This window comes from Anopheles darlingi, chromosome 2 (assembly GCF_943734745.1).
Source record: "Anopheles darlingi chromosome 2, idAnoDarlMG_H_01, whole genome shotgun sequence".
Classification (NCBI taxonomy): Eukaryota; Metazoa; Arthropoda; class Insecta; order Diptera; family Culicidae; genus Anopheles; species Anopheles darlingi.
Genome location: NC_064874.1, coordinates 57,693,297 through 57,717,128, shown reverse-complemented (window position 1 = coordinate 57,717,128; position 23,832 = coordinate 57,693,297). Strand labels below are relative to the sequence as shown.

The window sequence follows — 23,832 nt, the reverse complement described above, 5'->3', positions numbered from 1 at the left end:
CAAGAATCCCCGCAGATACATTATAGCATGTTGCATGGAGGGATGAAACAGGTTCCGAGAGACGGCGCAATGAGATGGGTGCCCCACATTACCCATCTGATCAATTCTCGACCAGATTTCCATCGAAGGTACGCGTAGGATAAAGACATCATATACAATATTGAACATCCTTTCAAAGTGACAGAAGCAGGCATGTATCGTTGTTCCATCGTTTCTGACCAGAATCAGTTTCCATAAAATGTCACTTCGCCCACAATAAGTGGAAATTGAATGAAAAATCCTCTCAATTTTATGTTTTTTTATATGTTGGTGGAGACTTGAAACGCATCTGGCTCCGAAAGAGCATTGCCCTGTTTTTGCATCATGTTTACTATGGTTTGTTTTCTGAATCTTGAGCTTTTTTTCCATCTCATTCACCGTGGGACAGTTCGTTTGTTACAAGATCACTGGCCAGTTTAAACTCCAGCCTAGAATATCTTTTCGATGCTCGAATGTTCTTGAGTTAATCTAGAAACGAAAATGATCCTGAAAGGGGCAAAAAACTTTCTCGACTGTTCTAGAAGACTCCTGAAATTACATCAAATAGTTCTAGAACATTCTAATGAAATCCTGAAATTTGCTGAATATGTTGGAGCCGTATTTCTTGAAAAATAATAAAACCAAACAATCTTTCAACATTCCGTTATTGTGGTCTTATAAATAGAGAACAATCGATTTACAGTTTACAATTTAAGAATCTTTATAGCCTTCCATCATAGACGGAACAGAATTTTTTGTCGGTTAAGGAAGGGTCCTATCCGGGGCATTTTATATGGGATTTTTATCTTGGTGGTTTTTAAATTACCTTATCTTTTCCTGATATTGCCCGTTTCTACTTATTACATCACTAATTGTTTGGATGATTGAAGCGCATTGCTTTTGGAAGATTGGCGGTACAGACCTCGTTTTTCGATGTTCTAACCAAATTATGCTTTTTTAACGATTTTTGAATGAAAAGATCTTTGCTGGATAGGGCATAACACATAATATCTTGACCTTCAAATTTCGGAGAGATTGGAAGATGGACGAGTTGGATGGCTAGATTGGACGAGTTGGAATGCGTCTTCCTTTGATTTCTGCCTCTGATCAGAACAGTCGCAAGAACAATGTAATAAAACTATCGACATTTACGTACCTACGTATTAACGAGTATTTCATACTTTCATTGGTGTACCCCGAGAATTCTTGAGTATTTCGTACGTTAATAATATTACTCTCGAAATTGATTTCTGGCCATCAACATTCTCTATTAATCTGATCCTTCTTTCAATTCTTATATCTTTATTCTTTGGTTTGTCCATGGTGTTTTATCATATCTTATGGAGCTATAGAAAATCACTCAATTTTAGCCATCGCTCCTATGAGAGCTATCCCCCCATAAAATCTGGAGTCAGTAAACGTAAAAGCAAAACTTTAAAAAAAATCTTGGATCTGCAGTAAATCGTCGTTCATTGCTGGTCCACGCTCTCCATTGCAGCTATGACTGTTCAATGGGGGTCGGCATTAACGACACCAACGAAAATGGCACTTTCGTTTCGATTCCAATGGATTTTGTTGGTTGGAATAAAATCGAATAAGGTACCCTAATAAACGGCATGGCGGAGCACAGCATTACGATTTAGGATGATGACAATGTAACTGTCCCCAAACAAGTGTTCATATTGTGTATAGTGAAAAGTTAAATAAACGAAGTGATAAACAGAAAGCGACACGACAGCAATTATGGTCACTCCGGAATAAATAACAGAATATTTTCTATTATGATTCCTCGGTCATTCTCAGTTGCTACGGTCCATTCACAATTTGCCAGTTATCCTTCGTTCTTGTACTTCTCCAGTAACAAGAGCAATCATAAGCAACAACAACTAAGTTCGATAAATGATTCGAAGAAAACAAAATGAATGTACTGAACCCCACGATGGATGCGGCGGAACCATTTTTGTCTATTGATAGTTTGCCCGCTCACACCACTTCCCCAACTCTTGGTCATCGATTCCATCTGGATGCTTGCTGTCTGAGTGAATAAAAGTGACGTAACAACGGACCAATGATAGAAACTAAAACGCTTTTACTCCTTTTCTAAATGCTGCGGGAAGAGCGAAATAACTCCATCATTTCCACCGACTGCCACCATCTCCGGTGAGTTGCCGTTTCATCTTTTCTTTTTTATTCATCGAAGGTATCCCGCGAAGTTTAGACAGACAGCACCCGAGACCAACATCAAAGGTGAGCGACGTGACGGACAGAGTGCAAAACAACGAAAACGGTGAACATTGCTGGCGGTTTCAGATGTTCCGATCATCGCGAACAGCAAATGGTGTGCGTACGAGAGAGCATTCTGTGGAAATGGAGCGCGAAGTTTTGCGTTAAGTGAAGAAGTTTTCCAATAATTCACCTTAATTTGATGGCTGCCACACTTCTACGCGGATCAGTAAGCAAGTACGTTGTGGTAAAGAGGGATGGAATGCTTTGCATGTTAAAAATGATGCGGAAAGGTATAACGTTTTGCCTCGTGAATGAAGATATGTTTTGAAGAGAAGTTTTCTAAACTCATTGTTGGTTTCTAAGCGTCATTGAATTCATATTTATAAGTTGCACAAAGTTGCACAGTTGCATTATAAGATAAGTTGCACTATCGGTTTGGCGGAAGATTTCGATTGGTTTTTACTTATATGTATTTCAATCATGTCATATTTTTCTTCTTCTTAAAACTTCATAGAACTTGCACTTTTGACTTACGATAAATGTATCGAATTCAGCGCTGCGAGAGACAATCAGTTACAAGAAGAGGAGTACATTCGAAACCTACTGATACTGGAACAGATTTCATTTCTATACCAGCCTGAGTTTTAAGCAGAAGAAATTTTGCCATTCCTGCATCGGGAGCCCATGTGAAAAATAAAAGTAGTGCAAAAGACTACATTTCTTCAAGGGAAATCAATTCGACGCGCCAATAGTAATTAAAGCGAATTCGTTTGCAACATGGACAAACAGAAGATTCTGCATGATCTCTGGTGCAGGGAGAACCACCAGTCCAACAACTGAAACAAAAAACCGATAAATGTATGCCTGTGTGTACTTACCAGGTTCGTTCGTTTGTGTCGGATGTGGATCGGACGATGTCGCACCTGCATCCGGTTCATCTGTGCGAACGCCTTCAAAACAAACACTCGTTAGCAGCATGAGGAAAAGCAAACATTTTCCGATTTCCATTTTACATATTTCCCTCCTCCGAATGGGCCGCATGCTCATTGGCCGACGGGCGCAACCGAGATTGCAATGCAACTGTGCCATGGTCCGTCGCTGCACCGGTCTGGCGGATGTTGACATCTATTCTGGCGAATGTTATCTGCTATCACCGTAGCTCCAACCAACCATCAGTAGTCACACCTTCCCGTGTTGCGAACACTCAGTGAGAACGGACACACCAACACTAGAACACACACACACACACTCACACTCTCACCAGTGTCGGCAAGCCAATTTGCACAGAGAAATTGAATTCCGAATCCAATCGACAATCGACAATCGAATTCTGTACTCGGCGTCTGCTTCCTTCAGGCTCACTTTTGCCGTCTTGCTACCTGGTTCACTTTATCATTTTTCATCTCACTTACTCACACACTCACTGGAACACTCTTCAAGCATTTCTTCCACTATATGCCACTTGCTAGTTGCACAAACGGTTAGAAAGACACACATCGACCTCACACCATTTAGGTTTTAAATTCGATTTCCGGAAACAAGTGTCCCTCACTCTGACGTTCGGAGAAACACCTTTCATCAAACAAAATCCCGCTTTCCGAAACCGAAAACCAACATCAACGGTCCTTGCGGGATAATGTCGAGCAGATTTTGAGGGCATACAAGTATACACAGCACATCACTTATGGTTTCATTTGGTACCTTCTACTTCCTGCCTCCGGATGCTGCGGTAGTTGTCATATCTAGTGGATGAAACAAAAAGAGAACAGAGAGAAAGACGTTAGCTTGGTTTTTGGAGGTTTTTGAGTTCAATATTCTAGCGAATAGTCGGAATCATCCTATCGACTCTTTCCAGTGGTTCCAAATGATAGAATTTCGTAACGATGTCTAAAACTCGTTTCACACTTCCCATCGGGATACGAATCTGATGCACCAAACTCGACGATGGTTCACCAATTTTGCACACTCTTTGTTTGTTCGTCCAATCCCTCTATCCATCGATGGCACACCGTCCAGCAATCGCACAGTCTTGCAGGCATTCGGTGAGTGTTTCGCATTTTATTTCTGATTCAAATGAGATTTGTACTGAGGTGCAAAATGGTCTATTCACATATTGACTAAACAACTAGTAGCCACGCATTCGTTAGATATGAACTCGTGCATTCGGAGTTGAACAACAAAGATTGCAAAATAAAAAACAAATGAAGAAAGAGCATAAGAGCGAGCGAACTCATGAAAATTTGTTGCTGGAGACAGCTGTCGAGGGCTATAAGGTGGACAATCAACCAGACCGTAACACGATGGACCCAGTGTGAGAACAGCAAAGTCATCCAACCATCATGTATGTGCTCCAGTACAACCTCACACTACTTTTGATAAGGCAATCATATTTTCCTTTCTTCCACCCACGAACACTTCTTCAGCAACTCCTTTTGTCTGTTCTGACATAGAAAAGGATTTTGAAGTCGGAATCTAGAGAGACGTTTGTTGAACACTTCCAATTGAATTCTTGCTCATTTGGTCTGATAATAGATACATTTTATAGGTTGTAACTAGATCATCAACTTCTTGCCAGCGTAGCTTTTGCCTCTAGGTTTAATTCTTTGTCAGCGAATGGGCAGGTAAGATGAGTAAGGTATCAACAAAATATTCGCATTATTCGCTCACTCAGGTGTAGTCTTTCAAGAAATGATGGAATAAACTCAATTCAACCCACTACTTCTAACCATGAGAGAGGCAGACTATTGGAGTGCGACTAGCTTTATGGCGCTTTAACCATAAATGATGTGCTTTCTGAATACCGTTCGCGGTGTCGTCGCGGTAGTGTTCAAGTAGTATTTGGGCACGTGTACTACCTAACTTTCACAACACTGACAACCAGTTAGTTTAGTTTGTACGGACAACACACGAAATTGGTTGTTAGAGAAAAAGAAGGCGAAACAAATTTAAAGTACTTGCAATACTATGGGAAAGAATGTTCATCTTCTGAAACCAATACTGGCTGGCAGAACAAATTACATTCCCTTCGGCCTGCCAGTGACCACTACAAGTTTTGCTAAACCATACGATTGGTTGACTCTAGTTGGTGAAATTCTATGTCTACCCAACCGACTCAGCGTAGCAAACCTCGACGCTTCACCACACCGGAAGCAAACATTCTCCTTTTCCGATAAACTCATCTTCCTCCCGGCTGTCTACACCATCGAACTCCACGGCTACTCACAGCGCAACGCTGTCTTCCTTTATTTACACTCCCGGTCGGGATGTTTTCGACGAACATTCGTTTATCACCTCAAAGGGCTGTCACTGTTCCTTGCGGTGCGAGATGTTCTCGACAAATCATCTTCTGGCCAGAACAGGATGTGTTTGAAAACCCATAGCACTTAAATTTACCAATGTCGGTAACTTAGCAATCAGCACCAGTTTGTCGTTACTCGAGGACTGTTTATAGTAGTGTTCAAGAACTCTCGAAAGCTGTTCCGGTGGAAGAGCAGGTTGGTATTTTCTTGACCAGTGTTGACTCTCCCTCATCCTGGTTCTTGCTACTCGGGTTTTGGGGCCAACAATCTCTAATTTCTCATTTATACAACTAACCGCCGGGTGAACTGATGTTCTTAGGCAGGATGATGCTTGTCTGGTTTTCGATGTGTTCTTCCTGCAACAATGGCGCTAACTTCCATTCAACCGTATCCCTTTTGACTTCCGGCCACTTTCATTCTAATGCAGGACTTTGAGGCAGATATTTCAATGCCCTTTCACACATATTTACATCGGATACTCAAAAACTCTAGAAAACCAAAATATCCATCAGGAAGCCAGAAACGGAAGTTCCTAAACTAAAATCAAAAACACCACCACCAACCTGGACTTCCTGGATGTTCTTTTTTGTTTTCGACTTTGGACGGAAAAGTTAACGAAACCCTGGTCACTCTAACACGTCCACAATCTCTCTCTCTCTCTCTCTCTCTCTCTCTCTCTCTCTCTCTCTTTTTCTCTCTCTCTCTCTCTTTTTTTTCTCTCTCTCTCTCTCTCTCTCTCTCTCTCTTTCTCTATCATTCCCCCAATATCTTTCGTTATCACATCTCTTTCCATGCCCTTTTTCCTCACCAACAAAGTCCCTGGAGGTTATATCGAGAATTTCCTCGAACAAATCAAGGGTCTCGTGTGGTTCTACCAGATGACGCCACTACTTCCAGTCAGATCCCGGTTATGTTTTGTATGGTAAGTAATGTTTACGAAAGTATCTTGCGCCATCCATCAAACATCAATCAATGATTTGAACCATCTTCCGTGTGGGTTAGTTGAGCAGTTGATACACATAAACACATCGCAACAGCATCTGGCAGGGATAAACATACATAAAAAAACACACAACACAAGATAAAAAAAGAACCTTCAGTATCATCAGCAGGCATAACCGATCGATTCCTCCCACAGCCACATAGGGCACAGATGTTGTAAATGAGAGGTAGAGAGGGGTTGGCATTGCACGGAATTTATACTACTCGAGATTTTATGTTAGCATTCCGCATATCGCTTCAGGCCTCTCTTTCACAATCTTTTAGTACCATTTCTGGAACCATACACCTGCTGCCAGGTGTCAGGTAGTGGTGTTGTTGTCTGGGATATTTCTTTTTTCTGTAGAACGAAAATCGCGCAAGGTGTGTTTGTATGGTGATATTTCCACCAGCACTGTACTCAATACTTAGCCGCCGAAATCCGTTTTCCTTCAAAAAGTTGGTCTAATCAGCATAAATCATCAAGGAGTCAAGAAGAGTGATGCAGTGGTAGAGAGAGAAAGAAAGGGAAAGAGAGAGAGAAAGAGATATAGAGAGAGACAGAGAGAGAGAGAGAGCTCTTGGTCACATCGCGACCGTCTTCTCCGGATACTTCAACGATGGCTGCAGTACCGAAGACTTCGAAGGAATAGGAAAGGCTTAGTATAGGTGTGAGGTAATGGCCGAAAAGGGAAGCGTTTGGATCGTAAATAAAATATGCTGCTCCGAAAGTTTTGCAAACATTAGACTATTGTTTTCAACTTGGTACCAGTAACAGTGGAAGGACTTCAGGAAAATCGGGCACATCGTGAAGGCTGTTGCTCCAGCATGCTAACCATATTGCCTGTTTCATGTCAGATGACCAACACCAAATGCCATTGTCACCCCGATGAGACCCTCTATCCGAAAGGAATGATCAGAGGTAGACCAGAAAGCGATACTTCTTGGGGTGTTACACCAATACCACGTGTGGCATCTGCAAAGCCTTTTTTACACTCCGTGTTTCCATTTCCAACTTAAAACGGATTAGAATTTCACATCCTACGGCACGGACTAAAACTGGCGCTGAAAGTTGTCACTGAAACAAAAATGGACCAGCCAGCAGAGAAAACAGGCAACGCCTAAACACGGGAAAAAAGTTTTGTAGCTGAATTTCACCAAAGACTTTCTTTCGCAGTCCTGTATGTGTGCCACAAGTAATAGGTGACAGCTACAAACAGGTCATGGTAGTAGCAGCTGTTCCTGCAGCTGGTTGAAACTCATAAATTACGCAAATTTTGTATTACTTTTCGCGTTGGCTTCTCGACCCCTGTGGGAAAAGAAAGCATATTATTAGGCAGGTCTTGAAACTGATTCCATGGAACCAACCATCCCCTTCGACAAAAACCTGTTTGTTAACTTCAAACTAACGTTGAGCGAACAAACAGCAAAATATAATCATTGGACCGAGGACTGTCGTGCCAGTTCCACGAAATATGGTTGTGCAATAAAAACGAATATTTTCTACTTCTGGCACAATGCACTATGCTCCAACTAAGTGTAGCTGGTTTAATTTTGACACGATATGCTCGAGATGCAAAGTGAAACACAAGAAAATTCAATGTTGTGCTAGTGATCTCATCCACACCTCATGACAAACAAGAAATGAGCAATAAAGGATGAAACTAGAACAAAAGTTTACCTCATATTCCGTGCTATACTACTAAGGGTGTTTATTATGCTTCTTCTTGTTTCAAGTTTTTGACAATTCTGTGTCCCCCTCACCAGTTGGTCCTCTATATGGAGTTCCACGATGCAATTTCCAATTTCGCCAACCTCTTTTATGACAAGTTGCTACCACCATCGAAAGGAAATGAAGAAAATTCTAGAAAAACGGTAACCGCATTTTAATGAAATATTCAATGTGCGCGATACACCAACCGTTTCTATGCAGACGTCCCGGTCGAGCATACGGCTGCAACCGGGAGATGTCACTTTTTAAATATTCGAATGAGATGATACAGAAGAGTCCTTTGGCATGAGATATGAACTATCGGAAATGCAATGTTGATGTCAAGAAACAAAGAAGTGCACCGAGATCGAAAGTTCGTCTAACGCACGCTCAGGCACCTTCATTGCCTACATTGAAAGCATAATATTCCTCACTTTCCAATGTTTAAAATATCAAATATCTAGAATGAAATAAAGAACACAAATTTAATCTGTTGCCTCCGATGTGGGCCCTTGCCATGGCGACATGCCATCGTTGTACCAAGCAAGTTCAATTCCAGCTGTTGTAAGCTTTCGGAGCAAAGGAGCTGTGTGGAGCAACGGAAAACAAAATTAATTTCGAAATGTTGTACGGGGTTTGGGTGAAGCAAGAGATAAATATGCATTTTTGTGGACTGTAGTTCCACATTCTGTACTGCAACGCTGCAACACATTTGACGCAATCTGGCAGCAGAGAAGTCTCCCACGAGTCGTTATGAACAAGCACATGCAAGTATTATGAGCAAGCAGATGCAGTTTATTATGAAGTCACTACTTTAGACACGTTTTGATATTGTAAAACGTTTAAAGGACCAATATGGCAAATGAAGAACTTCAAATTTAAATCGTGTCACATGAAGGAGAAACGAAATAGAAAGTCGGGAATAGTTGCAAGTTCACTACAAGTTCCCTTAAGAATCATGAGAATTTCTTCCGCTTCATAAAATTACAACAAGGAGAAACCATCACCCATGAAGTTCAAGATTAAATGGTTTTATAAGGAGCGGTTGTATCATAATTTATTCATCAGATCAAAGGGCCACAGACCTCAGCCCAACACGGAAGTTCATTTTATTTATGACTCCTTCGAGTCACAATCTGCCACACCCATGCCAACGACACTCGCAATAAAAGTTTACAAATTATTTCTCGCACCCCTCACCAATACACAACACACTCTACGACGATTTGGTGCGTCCATGTTTTCGCTCGAAGCCATTTATCATTGTTTCCCATTTTCGTAAGCGGGAGTACCAAATTCGATTTTTTATCCTTTTCCATTTTTAAGTATTCTTTCGTTTCATCCCTCCCTTTTAGTAAACCTCTACGATCGTCCTTAGTGTTCTGTGTCGAATGAAGCCCTGAAATAAATATTCGATGGACTCGGCGATCGAATGAAGGGACGAAATACGCACCAAAAATGATAACTGACAGCTCTACAAACCTCACCTTCTCCTCCTTACGGACCACTTCGATGGACCAACTGCTCTGATGATCAAAAGGTGTGTCGTTTATAAATGGACTCTTCGTGGTCATGTCAGTCGGTTGTGTTCCATCACCTCTATACTTCGTTGTCGTTTACTATATCGCTGAGCGCGGGTGGAGAAGCACGCGAACTGTCAGAAAAGTGTGATCAATCTTCGCACTTCACGGAAATGGAAAACAAACATAATTAAATGGCAACTGGCACCACGATGCAAGGCTGCACGAGGGCTGCAAACAGAATGTTCCAAACCCCACCACATAGTGCCTCCGTCCTTTTATGTATGATGAGGCAGCTCAGTAAATATCTCCCTACCCTGGGATTATTACCGATTTTGGTTCTATGAAGCGTTGATCGATGTAGGAAACAATTCCCAGTCAAAGTCAAAGTCTGAACCAAAATAGGTCCCATGAGAACACTTGAACTCAGCACGGTCAACACTGGCTGAAAATCGATCGAACTCGTCGAACGAATGAGGATTTTGGTAGGGAAATCAATGGAAATCGATTCCGAACAAGAAATTTACAAATCTCAACGTCACAGTCCACTCTGAGGCGTCGTTTTGGGATTTGCAAATGCCCGTCAAAGTGTTACTTGTGGACAGGACCACAAAGTACGAATCATGATGATTGATGACTCTGGTGACAACAAGCGAACGAGGAGCGTCCAATCAACGGAAGCGATGCCTGCAATAGTCTCTCAACCGTAAATCGTTCACACTGAGCGGCCCCATAGCCACCAAAGCAGTTTTTCCGTCAAACGACTCTCGAGTCCAATTTCCACCATTTCTGCTCGTTACGACCGCTTGCTTTTTGCTCAACGTGATCTGTTATGTTGGAAGCTCTATGCCTTTGGCTTCATGAATGAAAATCTACCGGCATCAGGTGGCAACGATTCGGTTATGACGAGTTGCAACATCGGGGACTTAGACCGTTGTCCTAACATCGGTGCCATTGGTAACGCTATTTGAACTACTACTAGCATCCAGCTAGACAGTCGTTTTCAAGTTGTCTCACTTTGAAAGCACAGGATATGAGGTTCTCACTCGAAAGCTCGTCCGGTATTCCCTCATCGATGCTTTTTAGGTTCCTCGTCAACACGGTACATGGTTCCTGTTTGAGCTTCGCAACACAGTAACACTATTTGCATCTCCGAACGAGTGTGCCATCTGCCCAACATACTCGTCGTACATGCTTTACTCTTGAAACTAAAAACCTGCTCGATACCTAGGAAGCTGAGCAAACCGTGGTCAGGCGAGTGGGCATCTATTTTCATACTTATCTTTGGCCAGCTCTTTACCAACCAGCGAGTCGTAGAAGATACTGTACAACCCATCAGACAGCTCTCCAGGGCATCATTGCATTCATACGGACGTAACATAGAATCCTTCGATTGCATTCCAAGAACAAATGTTTCTTTATTATTTGTTCATTTCATGCTAATAATTATTCAAAACATGAAGCAATAAAGTTAGCAGATACAAATTAATTAGTGTGGCTACGTCGACACCGGTTCGATGTGCGACTTGACTTTTCCTTTTAACGATCGCCCTTTCCCATTCCATGAACTGCCCTCAGATTGGTGCACTCAAGTAAAGTGGTCTGTCCTCTTACCGCTTAAAAGTTATTCAAATAGACCAGACCAAGCAACCAAAAGTCTCCAAATTAATGGTCAATTTAAACAAACCAAAGGTACGCTATGCTTACGGTTTGAACTAACGGACGTTTGCCGCAACATGTAATCAATACCGTAGACGAGGGATGGAAGAAGATGATTTTGTTTCAATCGGAACTCTCTATAGTCGGTATACCAAGTCTCGCCATTTATATACCGACTCTCACCAATTTATTTCTCGACGATCTCGACTGTGTTGCAGTCATGTAATGAGAAACTTTGTGAAGAGAAACTGCTGTACATTATCCAACAGACAGTGAATGAAGCATCTGGTCCTTCCAACCATCTCGCCCTCCTGTCGTTTAAGACGTAAAGTCTCAACGGCTCAACCAGCAAGAAAAATGCTATTTAATCCTCGATTCAACGATCTGTGCTCACGCCCGTTGGGACCAGGGTTAGGAGACCCAAGATGAGGGGGTTACCTTAAGTTTTAGGGATCGATGGACAACGACTCGTATTGTACGATACCTGGTTTAAACTTGAATTTCGTTATAAATTCCTCACCCACCTGTGGCCGAACCATCATAAACTGCTTCCTGCTTGAACCAGAAGCAACTCCCATAGGAACGTTTCGTAGTGGTCCAGACTAGAGTTATTTGCAGAGGATCCAAGCAGAATGTATCGTTGGGTATTAAAATTGAAATGGTTTTACTCATCCTTTCGCAGTCCACATTACGAGGCCTCTTGTAGATCCCTAAATGAGGATTCTTTAATCTTAGCTACCATCTTCGGTTAACGATGACTGTTCGGTCCAGATGGGTTTATCGGGTAGCGATGGGTTTATGTTTCATTGACCACAACTGGTTTACCGCAACGACATCCCATTTTGTAGATTGGACTCGAGGACTGACGCTTTGAGGTTTGCAGCCTCGGCCATTCTTATTCGAGACAGTCCTGCATCTACCGTCCTTCTATACACTATCCACATCGAAATGTTTTTCTAAATCTTACTAGTCAACCGACCAACTACCCATCTTTCCATGCATCGATGCTGCCTGGAGTTGTGTTCTGCTACGATTCGGTTTGTAAAAGATGTGGTGGACTCATGCCAATCGCCTAGCCATTTAAGTGTGTCATATTATTCGTCTGTTCCAGCGTGAGAAAATTCGTTTCGCCCTCTGGGAATGATCCACTTCTTGTGTGGATCTCATATTTTCTCAAATCATTTTCCTCTTCACACTCACCCAGGCACATACACATAGATGCACAACCGACACAGGGAATAGTCATGGCGTATAGCGTTTCCTCAACAAAGACCGCTCCAACGTAGCTCCACAGCACAACGGTCGCTGGAAGAGACATAAAACGAAATGTGGAAACCACGTTGCAGAGAGGAGAGCAGTGGTGTCCAGGGTGTGGTATCCATTATCGGCAAACCGTACCGCGATTGAATTCAATTCTATTTGTGTTGGCTGAAGGACCGTCAGTCGTGCGAATGGTGCTGTTGCTTTTACAACCGCATCGAATTTGCATAATTTTATCTTTATCCCCTACCTTAAGTCCTTGCTACGCCATGCTACGGCTTCTGTCCCATTCCCCACCCAATGCGGGTATCATAATCGATGTCCATGTGAGTTCAAAGTGTTCAGGTCCGGAAGGCAGCATTTGGTCATTCAACAAAAGTACCTCTCATCGTTCGTTAGCTAGCTTTGTATTGGGTTATGAGTCCGACCTGAACATCTTTTCGAATGCACAGCTCGTTCGCCTCACACTCTTCCTATGCAGTCGAAATCAATTTGGAACACCGAGAAGAAAAAATTGATAGGGATGATCTAAATAATGTTTAGAGTCTTGTCCAGTTCTTCTACTGCTACGAACAGCACTAGACGATAGTAAAGCCACAACAGCTGCAGTGGCTAACATCGTCAACGGATACTGCGTTTCTCATCACAAAACACATCTCTATGGGAACCGAAACAACAAGAGGAAGCGATGATGGAGGATAATTCCGATACATATTTTGTTAGCGGCTCTACTTAAAATGCAACACACGTACGTATCGTCGCATTACCGCCCCACCCCGATTCGGAATTCCTATAAGCAACTAGCCATAGTTGAGCAGAAGGAGTTTGACCCTAAGTCCGTGAGGCAAATAATTATGAATTGCAAAGGACGTACTGCGCTCCGTCTGAATATTGAAGGGTACACATCAACACATTAACGTCGACCATTCCTGGTATACCAGAAACAGGAAAGAGACCAGCAATATCTGAAGGGTATGTATACTGCTGCTACTGTTGTTGCTGGCGAGGGAGTGTAACAGGCTTCAGGTTTTGCGTTATAATTTAATTATCGGTCATGTATACTCAACTCCACAGTGCGATTCCGTTTCCTCATGCAGATGCTCCGCCTTCCTCGGTACTGGCCGCATACCTTTGCGCCGCCAATTTTATTTTCTGCTGATTTCAACGATGGCCCTTTCTGCGGATGCAAAAGTTCATTAAAACCGCCTGGTGGTGAACTGACACTGAATGGATCCAAAGCAACAGCCTCGTTATGCAAAAATTTTTGTCCATCATTTTTCACGTTTTTATTTTTCCTCGTCTGTACAGGGGAAAATGTTAAAGGGTCACGATCCCTATGTAAATAGCGCTGGTTGGTATAAAAAAAAGTATGCAATCCATTTTTAATGGTGACGAACATTATTTACCAAATTACTCTACTCAGTCCTGCATATCTCAAAAAAGGTTTGTTAATTGCCGAGCTCGTTAGCTGTCTGTACCCGGATGTGCAATCGTGGATGAAATCAGTGGAAAATTGAGGATATTTATTTATTTAGGAAACAAAAACCATAGCGGCAAATTTGTTCGCCATATAGCTGGATGCATTTTTCGCAATCCTCATGGCGTACAATGCACATTCGAATAAGTGTAATGTTTATATCTTTCTTATCTCTTCTGCTGAACAACCTTTGAAATGCGAACAAAATGGTTAGTGGTAAGTGGGAAGTAATTTGTTTCTTGAATAGTTGCAATCGCGTCAAAAGACAGCATCAAAAGTGAACTCATCTTTCAATTGAAATGTGATACTTTGGGGTAGACAGGGTGCTTGCAGTAATTGCGGACTCGATGTTCAAGCGATGACAAACCATCCGAATACCATAACTCTCCGCAAACTTCCGAATAATCCATATGTTGTGGTTTGCTAACAGGAGGACAGCTTTCTCTTGCAATCGATGCTGGTTCGGAAAAACCGATTTGTTACAGATCCTGACAGATGTTGCGTTCCGCATGACAAACAAATAAATCTCCTCGCCACACTCGCTTCATTCAAATGTGGTTCTGGCGATGATGTCCGGATGGTGATGGCGGCATTAGTGTCGGTGTGATTGCTGGTTTTATGTACCAAAATACTTCTATTGTAGGCAATATTCAGTCTATCACTCATACTTCCGACCAGACCCGTGCATTCATATACACATTAATGGAACACATTTCTCATTCTCACATTCACATTTGCTGAACTCTGTATCGGTTACGCTGGACGAATGATACAAGAATGTGCAGCTTCTATATCCTTACCTCCGTCTCCATCTTTTACCCTTGATGTTGGTTGTGGCGTCCAAGCAGGGATGATTGATATTGGAATGTATTGTAACAACCATAGCAGCGGTATCATCAAAATATATTGGGAGCACTATGCAACCATCCGTTTTGGTTACATCACGAGATGCCAACAGATACATCTCCATTTCTGTGGCCACTGTCATCGTTGGTGAGTGTTGCATGACGACACGGACGCAGGTTGCTTATCATCGCAGATAGCATCATGATGATGCATGATGGCCTCAGCACGGAGCCTCACGGGTTCACTGGGGTTAGAGGAACAAATACCCTTCAGCAAAATTGTGTGGTTGAGCTAAAGGGCCGCTACGAATCAAAATCGATGCAACAATACAAGCAAAAGGTCAGGTCCAAAGATTTCAGTTCGCTCAGGGTTCAAGAATGACGACCAGACCTATCCGGTTCCCTTAAGAATGTCAAGAAGCATACTTCTGATTCTGCTCTCACTAAACGACATGTGATGCACTAAACGACATCGTGAAAGGATTCCACAGTCAAGATATTCGAACCAGGTACTAACCAGATATTAAACCAGCAACAGATATTGTTGTGTTACAGATAGTGTAGAAGCCACGAATACCGATAAACGCTATGTAACTGTCTGGTTAACCTTGCATGGGTCCATTAAATTATAATCCTAACTGTAACATGGACCGCCAACATTTGCATCGAACTGTTGCAATATGGTCGATCACGATCTGATGTCATTAGCGACAGCATACAGATATTATCTCAATCCCCAACCGGATCAAAAAGGCCTTAGAGTTCCCAAAGCAAGGCCAGGTAGGCTCAGGACTTCGGTTCAATTGTTTTATTTATTAAATATCCCTAAAGCCATCTAGAGCAACCGTAGCCATTGTTAGAAGCATTTGCATAATTGGGCCTGGGAACTCCCGCACTGCCGCAAGATGGATGACTATATACTGACTGGGAAAAGACGAATATTTGTTCTCGTTGCTTCAGGCCTTTTTCATTTTGTATGTTAAGCACCTCTCTACTCATCCTATACGATTTCTGCTCTTGCTGAGGAGAAATAAGGCCCCTCATTCTGTTGCGGGGGTGATTTTCGAATAAAACCCCAGTTGCGTTTCCAGACAAGTGTTTGCATTTCCCACTGTTTGACAAAGAAATGGCTTAAAATGCAAAGTCGCATCTTATGACTCACAACCAGAGGGGAATACAAAACAAGGAATGAAGCATCTGAAACCGTACAACATAATACTGAAAAACCCAAGAAGTAGGACATCCATATGCATACCCTACGAATGGACATACTTTGCATACGTAAGTAGTACATGAACGATTTATTCCTCTTCTTCGTCTGTTTTGCGTCTTATGGGTTTGCTTCTCTATTATTCATCCATTCCGCTGCCCATCATGCTATTGGGACAACAAGCTTCCAGCTACGGCATTCGGGACTGGAATCTTCCCGTAAATTCTTTGCTATCACTCAACGAAAGGCGGATGAAGTCTGCGAAATGCGAGCATTCATGTGTTTAGCGGTTCATCTTCTTTTATTCGGCCTCGAACGCACCTTACCCTTTGCAATTGAAATTCATCTTTACTCTTAAACTGTTTCATGATATACGACACTCCGGAACTGAGAAATGGTTTTTAAAAAAAAGAGAAAGGCAGGTGCGTGCAATACAAAACTCTTCTCACAAGCACACTCCCCCCCCCCCCCCTCAAATTAGCTGGATTCCGTGCCAAAACCCGAGAAAGAAAATGAAAATCTACATTCCAGTCCGTTCTGTTCTCTCCTGCAGCAACCAGCCTCAACACTCGAAAGATTAAGTTTACCAAGACGAGATCATAGTTCATATAGACGACCAGAGAAATGTAGAGTGCATCCTCAATGTAGAGCACATTCCAAATGCTTAACGCGCAGCCATGATCAACAACTAAAACAACAAAGTGAACGGAAAGGAGATGCACAGGAAAGGAGATGCGAAGGTCGTTTTGGAAAAGTTGTCTTATCGCTACAGGGCTGCTCGCGTTCCAGAACAGGAAATGATGGTATCTGGCTCCGTTCACTTGCACTATATCCAGCATTGGAAGCAGCGGAAGCAAACGAACTTAGCGCATTAAAAAAACATGAAGGATAGACGAGAGGGACGCATGGAAGCTCTAACCGTGCTCCAGGCATGCAGAAGCAGGAGCACCCAGCTATTCGGAAAGAAGGATAATCATAGAAGTCTCAAATTAATTCACACACCCACTTAGGGGAAAAACTCTACCTTGATGTCCTACCACTGTTGGGTAGGAAAAACTATTCTTACGGAGCTATCTACTTCCGGTGTACTTGCTGGTAGACGCTGTGGTGAGTGTTTTTGAAATATTTTGCCACTTCCTTCGCGCGAAACCAAAGTTGCGCGAGAAATATGCGGTACTGTCACCCTCAAACACCCGCTTTGAGCCACCCCATCTCTGGGCCGTTCTGGTGGAGCATCCAAAAGGAATCGCACGAAGAGAGCGAGGCGAAAGTTAAGTGGAAAAGTTTCAATTTTGTGAAGAATCCAATTTGGTCTCCATCCCACGGTGCAAGAGGAAGAGACACGGTGGAGAGAGAAGAGGTGTTTTGCGACACATTCTGCACCTCATTTGTCCTCCTCTCTACACAACAATTTGATTTTCGGGCGCTTCATCCTCTCTTCATCAAACACCATTCAGAACCCTAAAACGTTTGCCAAAGATCCCTTGGGACAGAGACCATCGTTAGTGAATGGTAAGGGGGTATGTTCCAGCAACAAAATAATCTCCGCACACATACAGGCATCCAGTACACTTCCGCATCAAGTGCCTAGAGAGGACATGTCCGGGAGTCAGTTACTAGTTGGCGGAATCCTCCCGTGACTTTGCGCCGTGATTTTGTCTCGTATTCACCATTCCACTTGGGAGAAATGGAAGTTACACGCGTACACGATATACTGCGATGGAAGGGATCGTATCCGCTACTCACAAACATCCGTGAATTGCCTTTCCTGAGCGGAACTGAAACAATATCCGGAACGAAACGGAGTGGAAGGAAAGGATTCATCAAGAGCGTGCGTATATTCGCGTATCGCCAGGAAGATCACGGATCTCGGTATCACTTCTTTATCGTGCACATCGCACGCTGGTTTCCTCCGTCTATCGTGGACAAGAGCTCCGAAAGACCATTTCGGCAGGTTAGGTATCGCCTAAAGCCCCTTCACTACACTGAACATCCTTCGACGAAACATCAAACTTCACAAACAACGGAAAACTGATTGTACTTGCTACCCCTGGAGTTTGATGAATAAAGCCGAGCAGGAAGGAGCTGAAGAAGACCGGAAAACTGACAGGAAATGAGAGTCGAGATTTGCATACAGATAAGCCGTGTTAAGTTAATTATACCTTGAGTCCTAATAGCCTTGCTTTGGTCGTGGTACGAGGATGCGTTTATCCGTGAGCATCATCTGATACAATACCTGAGAGTACCTAGCCCCTAAATGCTGCGTGATGTGTCATGTCGAGGGCAAGAAGCAAGTTGCTACTGCGATAGGAAATAGAGCATACGATTGGTGGGATGTGAACCAGACGCCGGAAATGTAGTTAATGGCTGAATCTCCGTGGGAATTTCGGTACAAACGAAGCCAACAGTCAGGGTGACTTGAACTAAGAGGTCTTATACTTCTTACTGCGCAGTATGCGAGATGGAGTCTCATGCTGCTGCATCAACTCAGGCAGAGAATTCGGAAATTGATTGGCGATGACCTTAGTTCTTGCGTAAGTTAGCTTCGATAGTATTTATGAGAGAGAGAGAGAGAGAGAGAGAGAGAGAGAGAGAGAGAGGGAGAGAGAGAGAAAGAGAGAGAGAGAAAGAGAGAGAGAGAAAGAGAGAGAGAGAAAAAGAGAGAGAGAGAGAGAGAGAGAGAGAGAGAGAGAGAGAGAGAGAGAGAGAGAGCAGGATAGGAGAAGGAAACACCACACCCTTTCCAGTAGTAAAAACAGTCCCGTTTCACTTGGAAAATCCCGGAACACTTCAAGCGTTTCTACATATTTCAACACCCAACAAGTCGAACATGCTTCAATAGAGGTGATCAATAGGTAGTGCCAAAAATTTCAAAAGGCAGCGGTGTGTGTGTATGTGTCAAACCCGTGACTCACAATTCGACAGTCTCTGTCGGAACTCATAGTCGATACAGGAACTTTGCATCTCGATTCCTCCCTTTCCCAAAAACGTGTTGAGTTAAGCGATACATCCGTACGACATATCCGAGTGTCAAATGAGATATTGAAAGGATGTTTTCCTTCATCACACCACCTTGCTTTACCGCGAGAATACCGGTACGACTCCTATTTCAATCGTTTCTCTTTTGTTCTGCTGATGGTTCCTCTTTTCGAGACATTCAGCTAACGCCTTTCCGTTTTCTCGTCATGACGTCAAAGCTAACGCTTCTCGGTACCCAAAGTTCAGCGTCCTCTAAACACCAACCATTGGAGCAATCAGTAGCAGCAACGACCACCTGAAGCGACACGATTTATGTTACCGATGGCAACCCTTCGCCCTGCGAACCATTCTCTACGTCCGATGTGAACATTTCGTCGTTCGAAAATCAATTTCATCTTTCCGTTTCTGTCTCGGTGTCTCGGATATTGGAGTTTGTGCAAGGATGCTAGCGTGAATTGTGAGAACTCTTGTTTTAAGAAATCTCAACTCTCAAATTCCATACAAATCCGCCGCAAGAAATTTCACGTACGTGTAGAAACGACAGACTGCACAGAACAGGCAAAACAGCGTGAAATAAAATAACCGCACCTACGTTCCAGCTAGCTGTATTGGCTACATTAAGTAACCGTTGTGGTTCGTCAACAAACCAGCATGACGATTATTTGAGGGATTGAAAATGTTGCTTAGTTTGAGCAAACGGCAGCCGGTAAAAAATAAGGAGCTCCAGCAGACAACAGCAGCTAGGTAACATTGATAAGATGTAGATGAGTATCATGCACAAAATAACCCGCCTTGGGGCAGCATAAAAACGTATCATAAATAATGAGTGTCTCTATGCAAATGCACAATTTGTGTGGTTGTGAGGTATGTTCTTGTGTTGGCCTAGCTTTCCTCTTCCAGCACTTCCTGTACTTCCTGTTGGCCCTGATTCGGTAGCAGAATCATCCTGATTTCTCCATCAACATTCGCAACCATACAAACACATGTTATGGTTCTACTCGAAATAACAGCAACAACCGTAATACGGTGAGCTGAACAAAAAGTCCTCCCCCCGCCAGTCACGAGTCAGAATGGATGCGAGCAGTTATAAAGAACCACATCGACACTGGCCCTCTGAGACTGGCACATCCTCGTGCCTGAATCAGCAACATTCATCTGTTTGATTTAATTGATTTGAATGTTGCTCCGCAGTATGAGTTCAGACGTCCATTGGTCAAGTAGCTTTTTACAACATTACCATCCCTTTACAGCTCCCATTCAAAACGTACTTGACAAAAGATGTGTCATGTTCCTCGAAGCGCAATAGTTTAGTAGGATTGTAGGAGCAAGTGGAAGATTAGTTGACTATAAAATACTTCAAATAGAACTGTCAGATCTATCTATTTGTGTTTCTGTTTGTGGAAGTCAATATGTACGAGTGCACGAGAATGAATTCCACTCTTTCATGTGGTACTCTCGGATCTGTTCAAGCGCTACTACAACGCAAATGTTGGAATGTTGAATGATCCCAAACCATCAGGAATTCCACTGGATCAACTGTATGTCTGTGACTGTGTGTATTGGTGCCTCCATCACTCATGTTTACTGGAATTCGATGTACTAGGGTACGACTTATACACTCCAAGGTAACCGCAATCCGGACAAATCCTCTCACCATCATCATTAATCATTTGCCATCGTTCGTCTCTGACAACGAGGGATTTGGTTGAAACTGAAGCATCCCTCGGGGGGCTTCTTCACACCTTCTAAGTGCTACACGCACACACACGAACATAAACATGAAACCGGTCCATGGTTTCATGTTCATGGCGAGATTCAACCACATCCTCTTCCACTTGTGGTACATTCGTGATGCTATGGGATACTGTTCCAGATATTGCCTTCAGTTGCTTAAGCTCCTCGAGGAGAATTACAAAACAAGAGATTCCAATTTGCCCTCAAGGCTTTATCCGAGCGAGACAATAGACAGGCAGTAGATACTCCATTTCCATGTGTCCTCGAATACTGAAATCTTGCTGAAAAACGAATTCGATGCGAGGACGACATCCAACATCGTTCCGTTATTATGTTAGCATCTTGAGACATACAGAACGTCTGTTAGCATAAGAAACCAAAGCAGAGGAGCCATCTATGCACGTTGATGCGGTCTGGTGACAACCGTTTCGATTGCCTACGGAAAGGCTCCTCACGTATACCACTCGGCACACTCCTAATTTATTATGTCATAACAGAACGCAACAAACATGAAACATGTCGGATTGTATTTACAGATGGGCCAACGTGTGTGAGTGTCTATATGCGATTTATGCTGTTACAAACAATCCTTTTCGGTAGGGATTGTAACCATTGACAAAAGAACAACGAGAATAGGGAGTATTCCATGATTCGTGGATTGTTTGATTTGGTTATGATTTACCGCTTTTCCATTCTGGTATGCTCGTCGTGGCCATATTGCATTCTCGATAAGCACTTCAAAACCGAACCGAAATGCCAACGACAAACATTTGATCAGAAGAGCGCATCCAACCAATAACCAATCGACGGAATCACAGAGCAAACACCTACATCATCATCATCACCTGTCATCAATCGTCATCATTCGTCAGTCAGTTAGGAACCCGATTCAAGCCAGCAACCAATTAGAATGTACCAGGCACCATTTGACGCGTTCTGGGGATTTGGAATTAGCTCTCAGACTGATTGAATCCCGACACGCACTCCAAACATGCCTCATCATGCTATGAGAGGATCAGTGAGCTCAGAGCATCAAAGTGATTCCAATACAACTGAACAGGAGAGCGGACAGTACGGATCGAATCGTTCATTTCCTATCACACGAGCCATTTGGCATATCGGCGTTAGATTGTGATGTTCGATGTTTTGGCAGCACAAGGGCCTACAGGCAGGAGGACTACTATTCGTTATCAGTAGCTATATCCAATGCACTGACATACAAGCACATAAAGAATCGACATCGACAGGTGTGTCTCGTGGCTCTTGATTGTACAAATTGAGATCAGAGTGGCTTGTGCGTTGGTGTTTGACAATGATGATGACATTGACAGAACCAAAAGCAACAAAATCCATCCACCAGAAGAATGCTTCGTTCCGTTCCTCAGGGACATTTCGCTTGCTTGGACACTACTGAATGGTTAGTCTGCAGTGTTTTCTATTCTTTCCCTAGTATCGCATATTCTCATTTGTGACATGGCGTGTGCCATATACTTCATATACTTCCTCCCAATCTTCCGGCCCGGTGAATTCACTCAGTGGCATATGAATTGACAGAGGTAATAATGGTGAGAGACAACGGAATGAAACACAGAACAGGAAACGTGCTCCAAGATTGTTGAATGAATGAGTAAATGAAAGGAAAGATGTTATTCCGCATCGTTAACTACATGGAACAACAAATTATTAAATGGATGGAATAGTATAGAAGGTTTATCTTCCTAGAAGTTCGATCTTGCAATGCAACAAACGCTTTCGTTTTCGTTGAAAACAGTATGTTTTTGATTTGGAAGACACTTACTCGATACTCACGATTCTCACATATAATTATGCGTGGGGAACCCACGTCTTTATTATTTAAGCTTCGAATCAAAAGTGACAAAGGTGTTTTCTTAAAACTATCGCTTAGCCTAACGGTTGCGCCGCGCGGAAGAACGGAACGGAACATAGCGCGCACGCATTATTGCTGAATTGCTATTCGGTGGCAGCGGGCTGGTGTCGTCTTCGCTCGGTTGCCCGTTCCCACAGAGCGCAAGTAGCGATGGTGTCGCGTCAGCGCTTTCGGCATGCGCCGGTGTCATCGCTGGTAGCGCTGGGACCGTTGATAACGTGACTTCTCCGGGGGGTGAAAAAGCGTGTCCTCATGCGTTTAAACTTCGTTGTTGTCGGTTTCACGACGGTTTTGTTGGCGAGAGTTTCTTTTTCCAATATTAGCTATGATCGCCGAAATCAAGTGTGTAAGATAAATGTAAGCGAATATCACTATTGCAATCGTTACTGCTGTTGTTGCTCCAATACCTCCAAGCAGGCTCCAATTCCAGATTAAATTCTTCGATTGTTGCAGGTAGATGTGGTCAATGTGTTTTCTGTTCATCGCCGTTCTGTTGTCGAGAATTGTTAGATTTTTTTCAATTATTTGGCGATGGAGAGCGATATTATAAGTTGCTCCTAGTAACGTGGGATTTCTTGTGTACATTTCTTTTGTCGTAAAATTCTGGTTATCGAAGAGTATTGTGCAATTTGAAAATGTAAGCAGAAAGTTACCGCTGAGCAATCTATCATCAGGGCCACAATCGGACTTCAAGAGATGATCGTTTGCGTTATTTATAACTACGACGTTGTCATCTATTAGCTTTGCAGTAGTGGAATAGTCCGGAGAAGCTGTGCAATGGCTTTCTGTTCCCATCACGAGAGGGGAAATACAACTATCAGTAAATGTTTTGGTGTATGAAGATTTTTGGACGTATTCTTCGGGGTTTGTGGTTGTGAACAATGTTTTCTGATATCGTAGCAGATAGTTTGGATATTCGTTGATAATTGAATTGTTGTGGTTTAATGCGACTAGTTGCATTATTTTCGATTCTTCTTTTTGTAACTCCGGCACTTTTAATATGTATAGCAGAGTTTCTGGGTTAACTG

At 42.9% G+C, this 23,832-nt stretch overlaps 1 protein-coding gene across 8 annotated transcripts in view; it reads right to left on the bottom strand.

Annotated features, from left to right (window-relative positions):
- Nucleotides 1–23,832, bottom strand: part of LOC125949975 (locomotion-related protein Hikaru genki) — a 97,391-nt gene that overhangs the window by 17,345 nt on the left and 56,214 nt on the right. For 7 of the 8 annotated variants that reach the window (XM_049677487.1, XM_049677486.1, XM_049677490.1 and 4 more), the window contains one exon: nucleotides 3,123–3,986. In XM_049677487.1, the coding sequence (XP_049533444.1) occupies nucleotides 3,123–3,369 (247 nt within the window). In that variant the 5' untranslated portion in view covers nucleotides 3,370–3,986. The remainder of the gene's footprint in view (nucleotides 1–3,122; nucleotides 3,987–23,832) is intronic. The other variant, XM_049677489.1, reaches the window with a different exon arrangement.